We start from the raw sequence: 13,764 nt of genomic DNA, 5'->3' as shown, positions 1-13,764 counted from the left end.
CACCCACTATTGGCGAGGAGGACTTGATGTCAGATTTTTTTTCATTTTTTTTTACCTTAAGTATCGGTGGCTGGTATCAGCAGGCTTCTTGCATACCTGATACCTGGAAATAAGGTCGTATCGACCTGATACCGATACCTCACCTGTCACTAATATTCCCACACACTTAATCCTACTGCTTTGATTTGCGAAGGTGTGAATTTGGGATTTTAGTAGTCAATATATACTGTACAACATAAACTATGGAGGTACATACTAAATAAATGTGTAGTATAAGTGCTTTAATAGAACATACAATACAAGGAGAGTACTTGAAGTTTCATGTTTAACACTTGTTTGATATTTTTGTTGATATTTTAAGGACATTTTAGTGCCCTACTTTTGAGCCAGTGTAAAAATACATTACTGTAGCAGAGATGAAGACCATAGTTATTGCAACTTAGACTAGTAACCTTTTTCATGACTTGGACTTGACAAAAACATGGACAACTTGGACTTGGGAATCTAAGACACGGGACTTGACGTGACATGATGACTTGACTGACTTGATTATTGCATTGATTAGAGAAAATATAAGTCTTTTAAATATTCTTTGATTATAGATAACTGGCGAGTAATAAGAAATGAAACACTGCCAATGTGGTAAAAACACTACACAATGACGTTAACTAATAAATAAAATGGGAAAATCTTGAATCTGTATTAGAATTATTTTGGTCTCCTTAATGAAAGAAACACACCAGTGTCATTGTTTGTTGTGTATGTCAGGGCTGTGCCAGAGTGGGCCTGAGTGCAGGAACTGGTATTGGTGTGTCTTCGGCTCTGGTCAGCAACCAGAACTCTAACAATGACAACAACAATAACAACCACCACCACCACCACCACAACAACAACGAGGCCAACCTACCTCCTCCTCCACCTCCTCCGCACCCACCCCCTCCTCCTCCGCCTCCTCCGCCTCCACCACCTCCACCTCTTTACAACATTCAAAGACAACAGCAGCAGCAGCACAATGGTAAGTCCCATCAGCATTCCCAGTAAGTGGAGAAACAGTCATACCAGTTTATCAATGTCATACACTGTTTTATTTTGCAGTATACAGTGGTCTCTTGCTGGAAGATGATTCATTTTCAGATTTTGTCCCTACATAAAATTATGACCATATAATGGTCAAACTTGACAGCATCCTTAAACTTAAAATATTTTACAGTTAAAGCTTCAAGTAACATATACTGTAGCATAGTGAATTCTAATGTCAGTGCAAATGCATGTAGCAGGTCTTAGCCTTGATGAGTACTTCTTTTGGTAATTCAAGTTTCTCTTTTAGTTTTATTGTCATCATAACAATTTTCATCTTTTCCTTTCCTTTTCCCAGCCCGTTTTGTTTCGCCACATTTTTTGTTCGGGTTCTGGATTGCAGTTTGACTTTAAACTCGTAAGGTACCACTGTATATTTACAAATGTAACACTGTACTGTCAGTGGTCAGTCCATATTTTTTAAGATATTAAGGCCCATATTCTCCATGTGGAAAAGCGGGAAAAGGCATTCAGCTGTGCACTTTACTGGCTACGGCATATACTCTTCTCGACTTAAGTGAGATAAGTGCTCTGGGTAAACTAACCCTAAAATGTGGCTGTTCCTTCTTTAGTCTGATCTTGTGCGTTTTCCTCCGTTGACTTAAGTACATTTCTTCTCAAGTTGATGAAACATCATATTGTACATGAAGCTTAGATGTGATTACAGTATATGCTACATGTATTAATAATATTGTAAAAGATACTTCCACAAAGCTATCAAATGCAGTCTTTCTTCGTTTTATTTTGTTTATTTTTTTTCTTTATTGTTTTTCCCTGCAGTCACATGTTGTATGCCGGCGTTTTCATACAGATATACAGAACTGGAGGCTCAGCTCTCCAGCCAGAACAATCACTCCCATGCCTGTTAAAGTAACCAGTGAATTAATTTCAATAATCCCCCAACTACTGTGGCCGCACAGAGAGACTGAAATAAAAATGTTTTATTGAGTTGCTCAAAAGAGGCACTGTGAATCATATATTACAGCATTTTAGTAGCAACATGACAAGTATCTGACACCTTTGTGGGGGGGAGGGGAATAAAAAAAACATGGATTGAGCACTTGAAATGGCTCTAAAATCTTCCATAACAAATAAATTGACAAATAAACAACCTGTTTATTGCTAAAGTACATGACCTATTTGATTGCTCTTCTCACCAAAAAAAAAAAATCAATTTGTGCTATTTAAATGGGGTTTTTAAGGCAAGAGACACGGTTTGACACAGCACAGTAATTTCGACGCGTCGACTTGTAGAAACCCTGGGAATTTCGGCCCGTATTTTTAAACTTGTCAGCCAATCAGAGATGGGGTTCCCCAAGTAGCAGACGAAACGAAACGGTTGAGAGGATATGTTGAGGGGGAAAAAAATCAAGTTGTACTGTTTTACTCTAATTTTAATGCGTTATTTTTACCAGATTTTCTACAGGCGATATCATACAAAAACATTCCCCAAACAGCAAAAATGTTCCCACACAAAGCACTAAATTTTTCCGGAACCCATAATCCAATTTTCAAAGTTCTTGGTGCATTGTACACAGGTTGAAGTGGTCATTCCAACCAGACTCAGCATATTATACAGCATATAAAGACTGTCAGTTTTGGTAAATCTTGTCACATTTTAGCCATGACATTTATTGACGAACAATATCGGCACAAGCTGACCTTTTTTCCGCTGTTTGTTTATGATGCTCACCCAGAACAGCGAGGAGCGACAATGCTTTAAACAAGGTGTTGGCTGGCATTAAACGACAAGCCTTTGTAATAATTTGAAAAGAAAAAAACGTTTACCGCAAGATAGGAGTGGCTCGTTATAGGGAAACAAGAACAGGTACGGCTCCAGCCTCCCACTAATTAGAACAACTGCATGTATCTTAATGGTCAGTTGTATATTTAATAATTAGTTTTTATCTGTTTCTATGCTGGTTTGTCAGAATATTTACATAAAAGTAGTCTGTGGCGCAATAAAGGCTGGAGTTGCTGATCAAGAGGCCTTTTGTATTGACGGACCTCCAAAAATGCATTCAGTCAAAAGCAGTGTATTCTGATTAAATTACTTTTATTGGATTCATGACATACAGAATTAAAAAAAAAAAAAAAATGCTCTCTTTCAAAGTGTGAGTGTAGCTAGACTGGTCAGCACGTCCCAACCACACATTACCGATACATAAGGCATTTTCAAATTTAAAGTGTGCTTTATCTTTTTCACAGATTTCAATGACATTTACAACTCTTAGGAAAAATCCTTGAATTCCATTATTAAGGCAGTCTGCACTTGTTAGTGAATCACACTTGTTTGGTGTTACGTGCTCATTCACAGCCTACGCATGGTGGGTGTGTGGGAAGTCTGGACAAGAGGTTACGTGTCTTTGGAAAGTGCGCAAGTCCACTCTTTTTTTTTTTTTTTCTTTGTGTGTCCTGTTCAGCTGTTAGGTCAAGCAGAAAGGAGGATCTGTATCCTTATTATGCCTGAACAGTTTTACTGTGTCAAGTGGACTTTTTAAGCTGCCGCTGTGGTTTCTTAGTATTGTAATGGATATTTATTGAGAATCAGTCGAACAGAACAAGGTTTCTAGAAGGGAGTGAGAAAAGAAAACAACAAAAGACTAAGCACTAACTGTAAAGGAAAGTAAATAATTATATATGTAGAACAATGACACATTATATATTAGTGTTGTATGGGGCAGTAGTGCTAAGCCCTGTGAGGGAAGGACAGGACAAGATAGGACAGGACAGAAGGGGAATCATGTAGGACAAGGGTCGTGAACCCGACTGCACAACTGAAGTGTGGTGGGAGTGGCTAGGTAAATTCTAAACGTCTATAGGATCAGAGTGTGAGTGAGGCGATACCCAAGCAATTTGAACATTCATAAGTTATTTGTCTCAATGAGTGAGTGGCCCAACACCCAGCGAATAAGTTCCAGGGATGTGTGTCTGTGGACACATGCAAGTGAATTGACACCGTTTCGCATCCACAATGACTGACAGAAGTGTCCTGTAATTGCTGTGCCTGCACCACGGAGTCTGAGAACCCCACCCAATTAATCAAGAGGCGGAGTCAGGCCCAGGAGCCCACCCGAGAGCAGCCCGGTGGACGGGACACGTCCCACACAGAGGGACCCAGGGCGGTCCACCGGCCCCAAACTGCCCACCCGGAGGATGCCACAGGGATGTGGTGGGGGGATGCCAAACCACCCACCACCCCACCCCATTCCCACTCCATGCATGTGTCCTTTCATCGTGCAAATCAGTCTGAGGTTTGAGAGAGAAAAAAAAAAGTACATAAATGAATAAGAAAAAAAATTTGTGAATTAAAAAGTAATAATGAAAAACCACCAACCTTGAAAACAAAGAATACAGAAATCAAAAGTTTACTTTTACACTTACAATGTAGTCTTATTCTCAGATGGCACTCTACCCAGGCAAAGGAATAAAAAATCTATTAAGATTAAGCATGTTGAAGGATGACCAGCTATCTGTGTGTGTGTGTGTGTGTGTGTGTGTGTGTGTGTGTGTATATATATATATATATATATATATATATATATATATATATCCATCCCATCCGTCCATTTTCTGAGCCGCTTCTCCTCACTAGGGCTGCGGGCGTGCTTGGAGCCTATCCCAGCTATCATCGGGCAGGAGACGGGGTACACCCTGAACTGGTTGCCAGCCAATCGCAGGGCACATACAAACAACCATTCGCACTCACATTCACACCTACGGCCCATTTAGAGTTTTCAATTAACCTACCATGCATGTTTTTGGGATGTGGGAGGAAACCGGAGTGCCCGGAGAAAACCCACGCAGGCACGGGGAGAACATGCAAACTCCACACAGGCGGGGCCGGGGATTGAACCCCGGTCCTCAAAACTGTGAGGCTGACGCTCTAACCAGTCGTCCACCGTGCTGCCATATCTATATATATGATCGATTATTTTAGTTCAGCTGATATTTTTTCTAACGCAATATATTCTATGATGAGATTTAGCCAGTGATTGGTGTTAATTGTTTCTTTTTCCAGTTTAATAAAATTGTTTTCTTAGTGGTACCTCACGCAACGAGCAATGATCGTGAATATTTATTTGGGAGGTCGATTATGCTTAAATCGCCAAGTATGCATAATGTCGGGGAAAGTGGAATCCTGTAGTTCAAAATATTCCATAGTTTCTGCGTAACCGAAGTCCAAAAACATTGAATTTGTGTTCCCATATAGCATAAAAATAGGTGTCTGGGGTATTTCTGGTGCATTGTGCGCATATATTAGATGGAAAAAAGCCCATTTTATGCATAATGTGTTGAGTAAAGTGTGTTTTATAGAGTACTTTATATTGTATAAGATGTAAATTTGTGTTTTTTGTCATTCTAAATGTGTTGTTACATATCTGTATCCAGTAATTACGGTCAGCACACATAAGTCTTCTTCCCATTTAGTGATTGGTAAGTGCATTGATTTAGTGCATGAGATTAATTTACAAACTTTTGAGAGATTTTTTTTTTCCTTTGTGGGAGAAGTGTCACTATTTGCTGAACAAACTCCGGCGGTTCGTGGGTGCTCTGGAGTATTGGTATTCTTTTTTTTATTATTGCCGCTTTTAATTGACTGTATTGAAGGAAGTTTCCGCCTGTTATTTGAAATTCTTGGAACAGTTCATCACGTGTCCTAAAAATATTATTGTTAAATAGTTGTTGAAGGTGGTCAATTCCACGTTGTTCCCATGTGTATAAAAAAGGGGTATATTGTTAATTTTGAAATCTGGATTGTGCCAGATTGGGGAGAGTATACTGGGAGCTAACTGAGATCCTGTAGCTTCTAAACCTTTCCACCAAGCCGTTCAGGTGGATGCGATTATTGGGTTCTTGAAACTTTTATAGCGTTTAATAAATGGGAGTTTTGAGAGTTTGATGTTGTTTCAGTCTATCGGTTTCAATTCTAGCCAAGAATAATGCTCCTCATTGTAGTGCATCCATTTGATGAGGTATTGTAATTGGCTAGCTAAATAATAGTGTTTGAAGTTGGGAGCATTTAGCCCTCCCTCCTGTTTACTTTTCTGAAGAGTGGATAGACTAATTCATCCATCCATCCATTATCTACACCGCTTATCCTCACTAGGTTCGTGGGTATGCTGGATGGAGCCTATCCCAGCTAACTGCTGGCAGGAGGCGGGGTACACCCTGAACTGGTTGCCAGCCAATCGCAGGGCACATATAAACACTCACATTCATACCTACGGACAATTTAGGGTCTTCAATTAACCTACCGTGCATGTTTTTGGGATGTGGGAGGAAACCGGAGTACCCGGAGAAAACCCACACAGGCACGGGGAAGACATTTTCTAATTTAAAAATAATAATTTATTTATTTATTTATTACGGCAGAATCTAATGTTTGGAACCATTTTAAATGTGGGCTTAAATGGAATCATTGAGAATAATTTATTTGAGGTAAGATTTTCATTTTTATTGTGGCTATTCTTCCCAGTAGTGATATAGGTAAATTATTCCAGCGTATTAAATCAGATGAAATTTTTTCCAGAAGTGAGATTTTTTTTTTCCAGAAGTCGTATGCAATTTAAATTGGTTAGCTCTGTGAGTATTGGTGAAATATTAATACCTAAATACTTGTTTCCTATAGGAATGATGTAATTTGGGATTTGAGCTGCAGGATTCCATGAGTTTGCTGTTATTGGGAGTATTGTTGAGTTTGTCCAGTTGATAGAGTAATCTGATATTTGTGAAAATGATTTGAGATTGAAGACTGCCTGAACAGATGACTTGGGTTCCTGTAAATAAAGAAGAATATCATCACCATATAGATTGATTTTGGGTTCTGTCACTGGCAAGCAGATACCTTTAATATTAGCATTCTGACTTACAGTATAACTGTAGCAAGAGGTTCAGTGAACATTAAAAATAGCATTGGTGAGAGTGGACATTCTTGTCTGGTTCCTCTTTGTAGACTAAAACTTTGATGTGATCCCATTCGTGGTGACTGTTGCTTTTGGCGAGTTGTATAAAGTTGCGATCCAATGTATGAATAGGTCTCCAAAGCCAAATTTGCGAAGTGCTGCAAACAGGAAAGCCCAGTTAACTTTTTCGAAAGCTTTCTCTACGTCAAGTGACATGATGATTGCATTTAGATTTTTACCCTGTGACATGCTTATTAAATTTAATAGACGTCTGACATTATTTGTGGAACTTCTACCTTTAATGAAACCTGTCTGGTCATCGTGGATCATCGACGGGAGTACATTTTCAAGTCTCGCTGCAAGGGCTTTTGAGATAATCTTGATATCTACATTAATCAGTGATAAAGGCCGATAATTAGCCGGTAGAGAGGGGTCTTTGCCTGACTTCAGTAGTCATTTAATTGAAGATGACATATGGCTACTTATTTGACCTTTTATTGTTTGACCTCGACTATTCTGAAAAATAGAGGTCCTTGTAATCGCTAGAATCCTGCAGCTTGGGTTTTGACCAGAACAAAGAGGTCAGAGCATATTACTCCAATTCTAAATTATTTACACTGGCTCCCAGTCAGCTTCAGGATAGATTTTAAAGTTCTGCTACTGGTCTATAAATCACTAAATGGTTTCGGTCCTGAATACATGAAACAAATGCAAATGGTATATATACCCGATAGGGCTCTGAGATCGACAGACTCGGGTCAAATAGTGGAGCACAAAGTCTAAAGCAAACATGGTGAAGCAGTATTTTGCTATTATGCTGCATACAAATGGAATAAGTTGCCAACAAAAGTGACCTCAGCCCCAAGTGGGAATTTGTTTAAATCCAGGTTAAAAGCTCTTCTTTTAGAGCATTTCCACTTTTTAAATATATTTCTTGCATTGTACGTTGTTTTAATTGTACTTTTATTTGTTTTTCTTTTTGTTTTAAATGTTTATAAGTTTTTATTTTCTTCCTTTTTAAATGTGTTTAATCATTTAAAGCACATTGCGTTACCTTGTGTATGAAATGCGCTATATAAATTAATTTGCTTTGCTAGTATTGGCCATAAATGAATTCGACGGAGCTTCCGTCCGGGCCTGGCGCTCGTCCCGATTGCATATTTTTTTTAATGCATTATCTAATTCTGTGATGGGTAAAGGAGCATCAAGACTGTCTTTAATTTCTGTAATTGAGGAATGTTTTGGTCTTTAATAAAAGTTTCAATTTATTTTTGGTCTGGCTTGTTCGAAGATGTGTATAAGCTGCTATAATAATTGTGAAATATTTCATGCATTTCTAGCGGTGACTGTGTACAGCTGCCGTTTGAATCTTGAAATGGCTGTAATTGTTTTTTCTTTATTGCACTGAAGTTGGTTCGCAAGAAATTTGCCTGATTTATTATTGTACTCAAAGTTAGTGTAGCTTAACTGTGGTTGAAGAAAATCTGTTCTTTTTGATGCGATGTCTAATTGATGTTTTGCCTTTTGAGGTTGGTTTCTCAGCATATCTGTCGGATTAATTGCATATTCTTCTGTGAGATGTTTAATTTTTTCCTCAATTTCATTTTCTAATTTTAGTTCTTGTTTTTTCTTTTATGAAGAGTATTATATGATTCCATCCCTCATACAGATTTCCCGGTTTCCCACAGCAGAGATGGGGATATGGTTGGCGAGTCATTGAATGTAAAAAAATCGTCCCATTCTTTCCTCACAAGAGAATCAAAGTCCGGGTCCTTCCAAAGGGACGTGTTAAAGCGCCACGTTGGTGGAGGTCCCAGATTTGAGTTAATTTTTAGGTTGAGGGATATTGGTGCGTAGTCACCGATGATGATTAGATGTATTTTGGAGGTAATTCTTTGAGCTGACGAATTGTTTGATAGAAAAAAATCTATTCTTGAGAATGAGTAGTGAACCGATGAAAAAATGTGTATTCTCTTTTTGTATTGATTTTTTTTAGCCTCCATATAGCAACAATTCCAAAGTCGTCCACATACTGCTCTAATATGTTGGCGCATTGTGACTATTTTTGAGATTTGAGCGATCTATAAGGGGATGATAATTGTAGAATTAGCCGACAAGTTAAGCAAGTGTGAAAACACCGTGTGAAAAAGGACCGTAGACATTGACAATTGTGTATAGTTTGTTAAATATTGTAGCCTGCATAGTTATGTATCGGCCTTCTGGATCAGCTACTGGACTATTTATTGTAAAAAGTAGTATTTTATGAACTAGTATTGAGACTCCTCTGTCTACAGTTATAAAAAGCTGAGATAGCCTGAGTTAAATTAGTCAATGAGGCATTTTTCTTCTGACTCAATAAGGTGAGTTTCTTGTAATAAGAGGAGGTCTGTTTTAAATTTAGTGATATAATCCATAATAATTCTCTTTGCCTACGATCGCATGCCATTGACATTCCATGACACAAAAGTGAAGTGTGACATATTATGGGTACGTGTATAGTAATTTTAAATAGCCTGGGTAATATGTATTCCTTGTTGTTGTTTTTTTTGACAGTTTTCTGGATTTATTTTGGTATTGTGTTGACAAATGTTATTTAAAGAGGGTGATAAAGATGATATATTTAAGTACAGCAAAGCCAGGGTACATAGGAGGGTGGGAAACAAACAGAACACAGAAAACAAACATTAGTGATAAGGGGATAATATGGTGTGTGGTAGTTAAGTTTTTATTGTACAAAGAGTGTTTTGTGCAACGTGTGTGTTTAGTGTGTGTGGGAACAAGCAGAGCAGGAAGACAGACAGAGGTGTGAGAATTAATACAGGTGGCATGCGTGGAATGGAAAATATTAAACGATGCAGTACGCTTTAGACAATTAATGACAACAGATCAGAAGTAGTACTTCTCTAGAAGAGCCACGGCATGACGTTGGTATCACGAAACAGTTGACCGTAGAATCTGGCCCGAAGTACTTACCAAGCTATCAATTAAAGTAAAACTTGAAAACATAACTTGAGTCATTTGTTCTCACAGCCCCATTGGAGGTCAACGGGATCGAGGATGAAGAAGAGAACATGCAGGCAGAGCCAGAAATCGAGGCGAAAGGAGCTGGAAGGGCAGTGACAGTAGATCGTGACGAGGTTGCAGGGCCTAGTCGCCCTGCTGGTTCACCACAGCCTCCTGATGCTGATGAAGAGCAAGCAGGTTTGAATTTGCTATTTTTTGTCACCAGCATAAGCCAAATTCACTTATTTATTCATGAACTGTTAAGGCAGCACGGTGTATGACTGGTTAACAATCAGCCCCACAATTCTGAGGACTCAAGTTCAAATCCGGCCTCGCCTGTGTGGAGTTTGCATGTTCTCCCTGTGCCTGTGTGGGTTTTCTCTGGGTTCTTCTGTTTCCTCCCACATCCCAAAAACGTGCATGGTAGGTTAATTGAAAACTCTTAATTGCCCGTAGGTGTGAATGTGAGTGCGAATGGTTGTCTGTTTCTATGTGCCCTGCGATTGGCTGGCGACCGGTTCAGGGTGTACCCCGCCTCTCGCCTAGAGTCAGCTGGGACAGGCTCCAGCACGGCCGTGACCCTAGTGAGGAAAAGCGGTATGGAAAATGGATGGATGGATGAACTATTAATTTCTATTGGCAATTGTAACATGTTGTGCCCTTCCTAGGTCCCAGTGGTTTGGTCCAGCAGAGTAGACCACCTGGTGTTGCCATTCCCAAACCCTCACTGGTCCTCTCTGACTCAGACAGTGAGGAGGAGGACGAAGGCCTAGTTTCAAGACTAACTCCAGCAGCTTCCTGTTTGCAGCAACCTATTTCATGCACAGAAGGTGTCCACACAATACAGATAACTCATCAGTCATTGTAGTGTGTTTGTCATGTGGATATCTCACATTGGTTGTGGTAATAATGGTCTGGATCATATACCATCAACCTCTGGCCAATTCAAGTAGAACGTTATATTTTGTCTTGCATCACACAACCTAAGGAAGAGTGTCGCATCAACACTCAGTTGTCTTATTTGTGTCTGTAGGTGTACAATAGTCATGATGTATCTGTGTGTTTCCAGGTAAAGGGAAGACTCCTCTGCGGCGGACCAATAACTTACCTGCATCAGTGAATCAGGTGAAGCCTCTTGTGTCAGAGGGCAGCTGTGAAAAGAGCTGTCAGGTGACCAGTGAACAGATCAAGGCGGACATGAAGGCTGCATCTGAAAACAGCCGCAGGACTAGCAGTAGAGGAGTTGATGCGGACTCAGGGGAAACCTCAGCAAGGCCGGGGCCAGACAGCACAGTGCGGGGCCCCAGTGTCAGTAGGGCGGCAGAAAGGTCTGTGACCGAATGTGCAGGCATGATTGAACCTAGGGTGGCCCCTGGACGTGAAAGGGTGGATACTGGAAGGGGCAGGACTAATGGGACCACAGAACACCACTATGGAACACATATGGGCGACAGTGGCGTAAGTGAAGCTGGGGTAAGGCAGACCTCCAGTACTGCGAGTGTCGAACATCTCGAATCCAGAGGTTCAGCTGAAAGCCTGACTTCAGGACAACTGGCTGGTCAGAGAAAAAGACGAGCACCTGTTGCTCGCTGTTCAAGTTGTACGCAGAAGCGAACTCTGGCCAGTGATGACAACGCCTCCATACCGAGAAGACCTTTGACCCGGTCTTGCACTCGTATGTCCTCTGTACCACTGGTGCCTGAGACGGGTAATGTTATATAAATAATTGAAAAAGATACATTTAAGCAGAGGTGGGTAGAGTAGCCAAATATTGTGCTCAAGTAAGAGTACTGTGACTTTAGAATAATATGACTCAAGTAAAAGTAGTCATCCAAATATTTACTTGAGTAAGAGTAAGAAAGTCCTCAATTAAAGAAACTACTCAAGTAAATAGTAACGTTGGTGTTGTTTTTTAAATCAGAGAACATCAAATAAAATAAAATAATAATAATATATGGGAGTCAACACACACCTGCCACCATTTAAAATTTTAACTGCCCAGCAAGGTCTTTTCTCAAGTTAGGAGTGGGCTGAAATATCAGTTTGGGCAGTCACACTTTAAGAGCTGCATGCTGAAGCTGTTGTTTTTTTTCGTCTGTACAGTAAACGCACTCGCGTAAACGCACTTGCGTTTTCTCCTCCAAAATGAGTCATTTTGATTGGCTCGCGAAGGCAACGTGCACAGTCATGTGACTGCCTTTTGTCGTTTGATTGGTGGACTTGGGTCAAACGTCACTGTGGTAACGTTCAATTGACGCAACAGGTGTCCCAATGCGGAAGTCGAAGATGCAGTCTAGAAATAGACGCACACGCAAGAATGGATAAATAAAAGTATTGTTCCTTCTTCACATAAATAGTCAAGTAAAAGTAAAAAGTACACTGCATTTAAAGTACTCTGACAAGTACAGTGTATCGAAAATGTTACTTGAGTAAATGTAACGGAGTAAATTTAGCGCGTTACGACCCACCTCTGCATCAAAGTCACTGATTGTCAAAGTTTGGTATGGGTACCACTAGTGGTACAACGACTTCCTCTCGTGGTACCCCAAAGAATCACTTAACAAATTAAAATGCATTTTAAAACATTAAACACAATAAAAGATAAAATGAATGAAAATATCACCAATGCCAAGAAATTGGAGATACAAATAAAGTGCAGTTACAGTTGATTTGTATTTAACTTAAAAGTACATTTCCATTTAATCTTTTTTACACTTTGGTACAATTTTTATTTAACTTATGTGAAATACATTTTCAATGAATCAATAAAGTACACATTTTATATTGTCCTATTTCCGCACAGTGTTAATGGTCAGACTGTGCAGTTCATTGGGTTACAATAATATTAAATATAGGTTTTAGGAGTAAAATTCCTATCTTGCGTTTGATGAACCCTTCGGCCTACTATGCCACTATATTTTAAACTTAGACGTTATGGTGGCACTGGGAGAGCAAAGTATTTTAATACGTGGTACTTGCTGTAAAAAGTTTGAGAAGCACTGATCGTGGTTATCTGAGGTCAATGGTCAAGTCAAATTTTCAACTGATATATGTTGGTAGGGGTATGATCTATTTTTTTAACTGATTTTTATTTATGAGTAGATCTTCCAAGAACCAGGCCTCGGGTAGCAACAAGGAGGAGAAGAATGGCTGACAAATCAACTAGTACTTCAGACCCAGTAACAGAGGATGACCACGTACAGGTAAACACACATACACACCACTTTTACTCAATACAGGAGGTCCTTAGTTTATGACGGTACCGACATTTTACAAATGGAGCACAATTCATTAGTTGTTGTTTTTTTTTAACTACTTTTCACATATTTATGGCCTAGAAGTGATTTTCATATAAATATTACTGTAATTATGACTTTACGTCCGCGCTAGCGTAGGTTAGTGATAGATGACGGGACGGTTTCGGCTTGCATACAAATTCGGGTTATGCACCACCATACACACATCCGGAAAGTATTTACAACGTTTCACTTTTTCCACATTTTGTTGTTACAGCCTCATCCCAAAATGGAATACATTAATTTTTTTACTCAAATTTCTACACACAGCACCAAAGAATGAGATTGCGAAAAAAGTTTTTGTTTTTATTTTTTGCAAATTTGTTAAAAATAAAAAAACAAATCACATGTACATAAGTATTCACAGCCTTTGCTCAGTACTTTGTTGATGCACCTTTGGCAGGAATTACAGCCTCAAGTCTTTTTGACTATGATGCCACGAGGTTGGCACACCTATCTTTGGCCAGTTTTGCCCATTCCTC

At 39.4% G+C, this 13,764-nt stretch overlaps 1 protein-coding gene across 1 annotated transcript in view; it reads left to right on the top strand.

The window, feature by feature from the left end:
• fbxo38 (F-box protein 38) overlaps positions 1-13,764 on the top strand; it is a 68,856-nt gene that overhangs the window by 29,857 nt on the left and 25,235 nt on the right. Inside the window, 5 exon segments of the mRNA XM_061685696.1 lie at positions 769-1,015; positions 10,014-10,184; positions 10,655-10,816; positions 11,056-11,694; positions 13,089-13,189. Coding sequence (XP_061541680.1) covers positions 769-1,015; positions 10,014-10,184; positions 10,655-10,816; positions 11,056-11,694; positions 13,089-13,189 — 1,320 coding nt within the window.

Source organism: Phycodurus eques, chromosome 9 (assembly GCF_024500275.1).
Source record: "Phycodurus eques isolate BA_2022a chromosome 9, UOR_Pequ_1.1, whole genome shotgun sequence".
NCBI lineage: Eukaryota > Metazoa > Chordata > Actinopteri > Syngnathiformes > Syngnathidae > Phycodurus > Phycodurus eques.
This window is presented reverse-complemented; position numbering and strand designations above follow the sequence as displayed.